This window comes from Asparagus officinalis, chromosome 5 (assembly GCF_001876935.1).
Source record: "Asparagus officinalis chromosome 5, Aspof.V1, whole genome shotgun sequence".
Taxonomy (NCBI): Eukaryota; Viridiplantae; Streptophyta; class Magnoliopsida; order Asparagales; family Asparagaceae; genus Asparagus; species Asparagus officinalis.
This window is the reverse complement of record NC_033798.1, coordinates 60,399,465-60,409,199: the sequence shown is the minus strand read 5'-3', so window position 1 is coordinate 60,409,199 and position 9,735 is coordinate 60,399,465. Positions and strand designations below refer to the sequence as shown.

At 42.5% G+C, this 9,735-nt stretch overlaps 2 protein-coding genes across 2 annotated transcripts; both read left to right on the top strand.

The window, feature by feature from the left end:
- LOC109841894 (glutathione S-transferase T3-like) lies at positions 6,666-7,658 on the top strand. Its single transcript, XM_020410817.1, has one exon. The coding sequence runs from the start codon at positions 6,666-6,668 to the stop codon at positions 7,656-7,658; it is 993 nt and encodes a 330-aa protein (XP_020266406.1).
- Positions 8,067-9,389, top strand: LOC109841893. Its single transcript, XM_020410816.1, has 3 exons — positions 8,067-8,735; positions 8,841-8,939; positions 8,997-9,389. Exons 1-3 carry the CDS (start codon positions 8,067-8,069, stop codon positions 9,387-9,389), a joined length of 1,161 nt encoding a protein of 386 aa, XP_020266405.1.

The following is a 9,735-nucleotide window of genomic DNA, read 5'->3' as shown; positions in this document are numbered from 1 at the left end:
AAATCGTGCCAACACACGATAGGTTGCTCCGACTTTCAAACGGACGAGCTGTACTATCATGCTGGGGGTTTGAGCAAAATCAGAAAGAGAAGTCCTCGAATGCTAGAAACTCAGTGCCCTTGTTCAAAGCTCATTCGGGCGGTACTGTCTGAGTGCAACTGCATCAAGGCAGTCACCGAGAGAGTTTCGGTGTTCGAAAGGCTTAGTATCAAAGCGCCAAAACCAAGGCATAGGCGTTTCCGGCAAAGAAGAATGGTGGTTGAAGATGGAGAATTTCCGAGGGTCACCACCAATATGACCAACAAAAGGGCATCGACAAGGGATAATCCCGAGTCAATTCCGCCGATACCCTAGTATCTAACTCGTCTGAGGTCTGGAGCCATCATACGAGGAACTTATGGTAGGGTTCGGACAAGGTCACCATCAGAAGATGAAGAATCGGATTCCTGCTCTGCTGTCGCATCAGACAATACGGTGTCCAGCGAAGGACAACCCCGCGAGTCATTCATGATAAAGCGCGGAACAAGTGGCCAAGATGCTTGAAGACGCCTTAGTTAAGCAACAGGAAACCTTCAGGTTCGAAATGCAGATGGCCATGCAGAACATGAGAGAAATGCATGACCAACAAATCCAAGCATTGACGAACCAGCAAGGCGAGCCAAGTCGTCATAACCAGGTTAATCTGGAAGATGAGGACACAAATGCGAATGAGACGCATAATGCCAATAATCCTCCCGTCAATGCAGGGGGTGGTAACGAGAATGCTAGCAAAAACACAGGTGAAAACTTGAAGATCAAGAACATCGAGAGCAAAATCAATACATTGATTTCCGCTCAAGAGACGAAGAAAACAGGCATTCCTTGTCCATACCCAAGAGAATGGGAATCGATCCCATATCCGGCGAAGTTCAATCTAATTAACTTCACGCCGTTTGATGGAAAGGGTTTGCCCACTCAGCATGTGATTTATTTCAAATCACACCTGGGGGTAATCTCTGGCAATGAGCCTCTCATGGTGCGGTCATTCGTCGGCACTCTTCGCGGAGCCGCCTTCGATTGGTATCGCCGCCTCAAGCCAGGTAGCATAAATAGCTGGGACGACATGGAAACCAAATTCCTCGCCAACTTCTTCGACAACGACACAGAGATATCCATTGGGTCGTTGCTGGATGAGAAACAAAAAGACGGAGAATTGGTGGACACCTTCGTCAAGAGGTTCCGGAACAAGGCGATGAACTGTCGGGACCCGATCACCGAGGAATTCATCCTCCAGACTTGCCACAACAACCTCGCACTGGACGTGTTGGAAGCAATGGGGACAGCACCGTCCAAAACATGGAAGGATCTGAAGGTCCGAGGATTAAACTGCCACCTATTAAAAATCAGGAAGAAGCTAACAGGAGCTCAGACCCAAAATATTGTGGGTACCACAGGAGGGTTCTTCATTCCACTGAGGCTTGCAACATTCTCAAAAATACAATACAGGCCTTAGTTGAAGCCGGCGTCCCAATAGCAGGACAAACCGAATGAGAATGACCATCAACACTCCGAAGAGTATATGAGTATAAACTGCTTCTCAATCCTCCGACCGGTATAAGAGGTTAAACTGCTCCCTGATACTCCAATAGGTATATGAGTCTAAACTATTTCCTACCATTGGGGAAGTTCCTGGAGAGTTTTTTTTTATATTCTTAAGGATAACCTGGTCATGTAACTGATTATAATGTCGAACCCAGTTTTGCAAGGAAAGCTGGGGGTGAATAATGGGAAGTTCCCGGAAGGATATTACGTGTAGTATTCTTAGGGATAACCCAGTCACTGTAGAAGTGATGAATAAAAAATTCACGTTCAAACTCTAAATGTCGGAATGTTTCCTCTTATTATTGTCAAATTCTCTAACTCTTATGAGTTATTTTTGAGACGAGATTCAAATCCCGTCACTTCGGATCGCTCTCGCAACTGAGATGACGACAGAAGAACAGCATCAAAAACGTCTCGAAGAACTCGAGAGGTTGGATGAAAAGCGCTTGGGAGCTCAACGACAAATTGAGTTTTATCAAGCCCGAATATCCAGGGCTTTTAACAAAAGAGTCCGACAGAGAAGCTTCAAGGAAGGAGATCTGGTCCTCGCTGCTCGCCGACCGATAATCCTCAATTCCAAGAAGAAAGGTAAATTCGAACCCAAATGGGAAGGCCCGTTTGTGATAGACATAGTCTACTCAAACGGCGCATATCGCCTAATTACTCCAGAGGGCGCCAGGCAATTAATACCAATAAATGGGAAGTTCCTGAAAAAGTACTATTCTTAGTACCTTCAGGATAACTCATTTATCGGGAAGTTCCTTGAAGAATATTACACTTAATATTCTAGAGGATAACCCAAAATCATTTTCACCACCAAAATCCCTCACTGATCAATTTCAATTGACAGTGAGTCCACCAAAGATGTTTTTCTGGCCCTCTTGATTCTTTCCATGAACAAGAGGTCCACTTTCAGTTCGTAGTCCCCTTTCGATAAACAAAAGAACTCCTTCCCTTTTTCTCTTTGGTTAAACCTTTTTCATGGTTATAACCGGAGTTGAAAATTTCACTTCGATAAACGAAGAACTCATCTTCAGATTAGATAACCAGTCCTATAAAAGGTAACTTTATCTACATCTTCCAGACTCTCGGAGTGGACACCCCACTTCTAGTTTCTTCTTCGCTGGAAATAGAATATAAAATTCTTCCTTTCCAGAATCAAGGAATAGAATATAAAATTCTTCCTTCCTTGTATTCGGGTTCGCCTTCACCCTAAAAGAAGACCGGGAAATAGAATATAAAATTCTTCCTTTCCCGCACCAACCTTTTCTAAGAATCTATCAATCTAGGATTCATCCTAGGAAGTTTATCCCGAATCCTAAGCAGGGATAAGTCTGCGCCTAACACGCGCTGCCGGTTTAGTCTTTTTCCGCACAAAAAGACACCAGAGTCTGATTCTGGGGTATTTTATCCTGAAACCTAAGCAAGGATAAGTCTGCGCTTAACCTGCGCTGCCGGTTAGTTCTTAACCGTTAAAAAGAACACCCGTCCACATATTCAACATTGTGGCAGGTCGTCATTAATAACACCAAAATCCATGCCTTACACGCATGGGGAATTTCATCCTGAATCCTAAGAAAGGATATGCCGACGCCTAACACGCGTCGCCGGTTTAGTCTTTCGCCGTAGAAAAAGACACCAGAAGACCAGTCTGGGGTATTTTATCCCGAAACCTAAGTAGGGATAAAGTCAACACCTAACACGTGTTGCCGGGTAGCCTATTCCCGTAACAATGGCGAAGTCTATGTATTCGACATCATAGCACGAAGTCTAAGAGAATTCATTCTCTTAGCACAACGTTACATGCGAACGGAGTTAGACAATCCGCATGCTAGCCCGACTCAAACGGTAGTCGGTAAAGGCTAATCAAACCCGTTGAAGGCTGGGGGTTAGCCAAAAATCCTAAAGTCAACACCTAACACGTGTCGCCGGGTAGCCTATTCCCGTAACAATGGCGAAGTCTATGTATTCGACATCATAGCACGAAGTCTAAGGGAGTTCATTCCCTTAGCACAACGTTACATGCGGAACGGATTCCGACAATCCGCATGCTAGCCCGACTCAAACGGTAGTCGGTAAAGGCTAATCAAACCCGTTGAAGGCTGGGGGTTAGCCAAAAATCCTAAAGTCAACACCTAACACGTGTCGCCGGGTAGCCTATTCCCGTAACAATGGCGAAGTCTATGTATTCGACATCATAGCACGAAGTCTAAGGGAGTTCATTCCCTTAGCACAACGTTACATGCGGAACGGATTCCGATAATCCGCATGCTAGCCCGACTCAAACGGTAGTCGGTAAAGGCTAATCAAACCCGTTGAAGGCTGGGGGTTTGCCAAAAATCCTATGAGTATTATGGTCAATCATTTCAAACGGAATGAGGAATCATAATAAAGATAAAGACAAAAATCAGGTCCACTAAAGAGAATCAAATGTCAAGGTTTTCAGCAAATAAAATCATACATCAAGCCCATGGCTAAGAATCTGCTGACTGAATTCAGATAACTTCTCGTCATAAGAGCGTCTAAGCTCCTCCTGCAACTCAGCTCTGACAGACTCTTCGTTCGCGGCTAAAGTCCTCACAGCAACCTCCTCTGTCTCAGCCAGTGTCTGCTTCAAGGACTTCAGCTCATCAGATAAAGCAGCATTTGCTTGCTGATTCTGCATCTTTGTGTCTTCCTTCTCACGGAGTTCTCGTCGGAGCTGATCTATCTGAGAATCAAGCTCCTCAAGGGAAGATGATCTAGTGGCAAGATCAGCCTCAACTCGATCTATGCGGCCCTGTAAATGGAGATTCAACGCCGACGACCGATGGTCGGTTCTATGTTGAAATAACCAACTCGAGCTAAAAAGTCAGAAAATCGAAAATCGACTTCAAATTCAAAATTCTAACAGACGGTCAGACAATAAATGCAGCACCGGAACCCCTACAGGCATTCTACAAAGCACTGAATGGCCTGAAGGATTGAAGGAATACAGAACAAAAGTCATTCCAAAGTCCCGTTATTCCGACTAAAGGTTGGGACAATCACATCCAAAGTATTCCAGACTCTTCTATAAAAGAATGAGACTAAAATACTTTGGAGGGGGTATCTGTAGGCGTATAAAATTGCCTATAGGTCCCGTTACACAGCTCGACGATGCCGATTCGACAGAACGAAAATCTAAGTCACAGGAGCTTGATTAATGTCAACAAACACATGAAGTGGGTTGACGAACTATGTGAAGCAACGGAGTTTCGGAATAATGAGGATACGAACGGATCGGGAGCCCCGTGTCACTTACAAAAGACGAAATACCCTTCGTGTCTCATTTATTCTACAGATGATCTAATCATTGGATCTTATAGAACTCCTCATCGTATTTCCAACGCACTTTGAATCGCTTAAATCCGAGTTCGGATGAAAAAGTTATGGCGAAAATGGACAAGTGTGCAAAACAAAATGTCTCAGCCCGAGCCGAGACACCCAAAGGTGTCTCGAAACTTGTGGAGCTGTTTTGACCATGATCCCATTTGAATATGAAGAAACTCAAAACAGGAAAGTTGTAGATATTTTTGTCAACTTTCCAACCCATCTAGAATCAGGTCATTTAGAGGTCATATGAGGACGTTATGCCTAAAATAGCACCAAGACACCCGGAGGTGTCTCGGACCTGGCCGAGACACCCAAAGGTGTCTCGGAACTTGTGAAGCTATTTTGACCATGATCCCGTTTGCATATATGAAGAAACTCAAAACAGAAAAGTTGTAGATATTTTTGTCAACTTTCCAACCCATCTGGAATCAGGTTATTTGGAGGTCATATGAGGAAGTTATGTCTAAAATAGAGCCGAGACACCCAGAGGTGTCTCGGACCTGGCCGAGACACCCAAAGGTGTCTCGGAACTTGTGGAGCTATTTTGATCATGATCCTGTTAGAATATGAAGAAACTCAAAACATAAAAGTTGTAGATCTCTTTGTCAGATTTCCAATGTATCTTGGATCAGATCATTTGGAGATCATACGAGAAAGTTATGTTCAAAATACCCGAGACACTCACAAGTGTCTCGGCCTGGCCGAGCCACCTGGCCGAGCCAGCTCGGATCTGGGCCCTGATCTGGGCCCAGATCCGCTTTCAATGCCTATAAATAGAGGGCTGTAGGCTCATTTTTGAAAGGTTGGATTTTTTGGAGGCGAAGCCCTGCTGGATTGAAGACTCAGATCTAAAAAAGATTCAAACTTTAGGACTTCGAGGACTTGCTCATCCAGATCTGGTGCTTGGCGATCGTCAACGCCAAATAAGGCAAGAGTTCGAGAGGACCGGATCTCAGATCTACGTAGGCACACTCCGGATCAAAGATTGGTCTTTGATCCCGAGATTTGGGCGATTGTTTCCTTGGTGAACCAATCCCCCCCGGCTATTATTTCATTGGTGAAATAATACCCGTTGTACTGCGTAGATCCGACCGGATCTAGATCTCGCGGTGGTCCACGGATAAACCCCGGCGCAGGCAAAGAACCCACAAAGCGAGCGACCGCAAAACAGGAGCTCGTGATTTGTTCGACACAAAAGGAGAAAGTTGTAATCTTTGTTTATTTTTCTTTGATTTTCATTGTAACCGGATCTTTTGTAACTCAAAAAGCTGTTATTTAAGATGACAATGGAATCAATTACAAAGAAAGACACGATTTTTCCCGCGAACACCCGCAAAATGTGATCAGCCCATGTATCAATCCATGTGTCAAGGCTTGATTGGTTGGCGTTTTTTGTTTTACTCCTAATTTTTAAATGATATTTTGGGAGATAAATACTAGGAATTAATTTATAATTTTTATAGCAATAATTTTTATTTTTTCACCTCTATAAATAGAGATAAGTCTTGTGTAATTTGGACACCAAAAAAAATCTGAGTTTTCAACACATTATTCTCCTTCTCTTTGTTTTTGCTTCTATATTCTTCAAACTTTTTCAAATGGATCCTTCACAAGATTATCCTAATTTCTCCTACAACTTTCCTAACCAGCCTCAAAATACCAACCCTCAAAATCCAAATATGCAAGCCCCGGAAATTACTCAAAATGCTGGTATGCAACCCAATTTTTAAATGCCGTATATGATGCCACCAAATTTTGGCATGCAATACCCTTATCTTCCTTACGGTTATCATCCAGCTGCGAGACGCAGCTATGTTCCATCCCATATGAATTTCCCTACCACGGAGTCGATTGAGCCACCGACACCCCGGTTCAGTAGCGGATCTACAGAAATCCCGGAGTTTTCCACCCAGATCTCTTTGGGAAATGTTGGTGGGGATACTCCTCATAGTTTTCTACCTCCAACCCAACAACCAACAAAGAGATCAAGTTACGATAGTTGGAGCACAGAAGACAACATAATTCTGCTAACTGCTTATTTTCACGCTAGTAATGATAGTGAGCTGGGGAACAACCAAAAAGGTGAAACTTTCTGGGGTAAAATTACACAGTATGTGAATGAGAATGAGAATGGCAAGAGTGGAAAAGAGAGGACCATAGCTCGGTGCCAGAGTCATTACAAAGACATCAACAGAAAAATTTCTAATTTCATTGGCTGTTACAGTACTGCATGTAGGGAGAAGCAAAGTGGTTGGTCTGATGAAAACTACATATCCAAAGGCAGGGAGTTGTACTTTGAGAAAATGGGTACATCGTTTAATTTGGTGGATGAGTGGAAGGTTGTTCGCAATCAACCAAAATATATGCCAGGAGTAGCAGTATCGGGTAGTAGCGGTTCGAAAAGAAAGAGTAGTAGTGAAGATGTTGAATCCTCCGCTCCTACCTTCGTGCGTCCTGAGGGTAGGGACACGACAAAGAAGAAAGCTAGAGCTTCGTCCAGTAAACCAAGGAAATCGAAGGTCGAACTTCTCGATGAGTTATCCAATATAGTCACCTCTCGTGAAAAGGCGGAAGCGAAAAGAGCAAGTACTGTTGAAGCTATGAATGTCCTCGCTCGTGCCAAGAATATGGAGACGTGGAGATTTTTGAAAAACAAACCAGATCGTGACGATGAAGATGAAGAAGCATATCAGCTGTTGAGGAAAGAACTGTTTGGCAAATGAAGAAGTTGTTGTTTGTCTGTTAGTTTGTTTATGTGTTTTTTTTAAGCGTTTTGTGTGTTGAAATTGGAGTGTTGAATAAAATCGTTGTTTTTTATTAGAATAAATCCAATTGAAATGACTACTCCCTCTCCAATTGAATTGACAAGTCTCTGCAATTAAAGTTAAAAAATGTATGAATTGACAACTCTCTGGTATGAATTGACAACTCCCTGCAATTAAAGACGAAGGGTTGAATTGACCACTCTATGCAATTAAAGACAAGGCATGAATTGACAACTCTCTGTAATTAAAGACATACGCCACATGTCGTTGCAATTGCATGTTTTTGAACAAAGGTTTTCATTATAAATGCTGACCAAATGCACAACTTGGAGTATACCTATCAACATTTTTTCTACATACCCTCCAATGGATCCAAACCTAAATGAATTCAATCTCGAATACTTCCAACAAGAATGGGAGTTAGAAGATAAAATGTTTGATAGGCAACAAGAACTGCTTGAAGAGTTGCTTAGGAGAGAAGAACAACCGCGCAAGAGAAAGTCCATATATAGAGATCATCAAGCAGCGCATGAGAGGCTCATGGCCGACTACTTTGCCGAATCATGCACATACACTGATGCCCAATTTCGACGAAGGTATCGAATGAATAGGCCTCTCGATCTACGAATTGTGGATTCTATGTCAAATTTCGACGTTTACTTCATACAACGTCGTAATAATGCGGGCAAGCTTGGTTTAACCCCTATCCAAAAGTGTACTGCTGCCCTACGCATGCTCGCATCTGGAGTAGCAGCTGATGCTTGTGATAAGTACGTGAAGATAGGAGAATCTACTGCGGTTGAGTGTACTCAGAGGTTTTGCGAAGGGGTAATAGCCTTGTTTCAAGATGAATACTTAAGACGACCCAATGTGCAAGACTTGCAGAGGTTAATCCAAGTTGGACAAGAGCGTGGTTTCCCAGGGATGATTGGAAGTATCGATTGCATGCATTGGCAGTGGAAAAATTGTCCAAAGGCTTGGCAAGGGCAGTTTACTAGTGGACACAAGGGCACAGCAACAGTTATTCTCGAGGCAGTTGCGTCATATGATTTGTGGATATGGCATGCTTTTTTTGGGCTTCCTGGTAGTTTGAACGACATAAATGTACTAGATAGGTCACCCGTTTTTTATGACATTGAGTCTGGTGAAGCTTCAAGGGTAAACTTCACTGTTAATGGACGGCAGTACAATATTGCATACTATCTTGCTGACGGAATCTACCCAAAATGGTCTGTCTTCGTCCAGTCAATTCAAATGCCCCAGGGATCCAAACAACAATGTTTTGCCAAACAACAGGAGTCATGCAGGAAGGACGTGGAGCGCGCATTCGGGGTTCTCCAAGCACGGTTTGCTATTGTCCGCCAACCAGCTCGAACGTGGGATCTTGAAGTCTTAGGTAAAATAATGAGGGCGTGCATTATTTTACATAACATGATAGTGGAAGATGAACGAGATTCGTATTCGCGAAACTGGGAAAATATCGACTTTGAACCGTCAAACAATCCTAGCTCTTCCGCCTCTTCCAGTGTTCAAACAGACGTATTGCCTAAGTTTCAAGTCCATGTCCGAGACCGATCCGGATCGGATAATCATACTAGAGCCGAACTACGAGATAGGAGCCAACATATTCAGTTGAAAAAGGATCTCATCGAGCACATTTGGCAGAAATTTGGAACAACCTCTGATTAGATTTACCAATTTAATGTGTGTTTTCTTTAATGTTTTCAATAATTTGTGTGTGTTTGACTTTTCCGTATGCTTAATAAAATCGTGTGTTTTTTTGTTAATATAAAAATATTATCAAAAATTAAATTAATAATATATATTATTTATGTAAATATTAAAAAATTATAATTATAAATAAATGAGTTATATTAGTAATATAATAGTAGTAGTAGTAATATATATGAAATAAGAAAAAGAAATGAATAAATAAGGTGGGGTATATATGTTGGAGTGATGGAGTTATAGTGAGTCCCAAATAAAGTAAAAATCTTTTGAAAAAACTCCTGCTGTAGAGATGATAGAAAATGAA

Excerpts from the sequence above, each read along its gene's own strand:
- LOC109841894 (XM_020410817.1), top strand. The coding sequence starts at position 6,666 with ATGCCGTATATGATGCCACCAAATTTTGGCATGCAATACCCTTATCTT.
- LOC109841893 (XM_020410816.1), top strand. The coding sequence starts at position 8,067 with ATGGATCCAAACCTAAATGAATTCAATCTCGAATACTTCCAACAAGAA. Across the intron at positions 8,736-8,840 it reads CAACAGTTATTCTCGAGGCA|TCTGGTGAAGCTTCAAGGGT; the intron begins GTTGCGTCATAT and ends TATGACATTGAG. Across the intron at positions 8,940-8,996 it reads ACCCAAAATGGTCTGTCTTC|GAGTCATGCAGGAAGGACGT; the intron begins GTCCAGTCAATT and ends GCCAAACAACAG.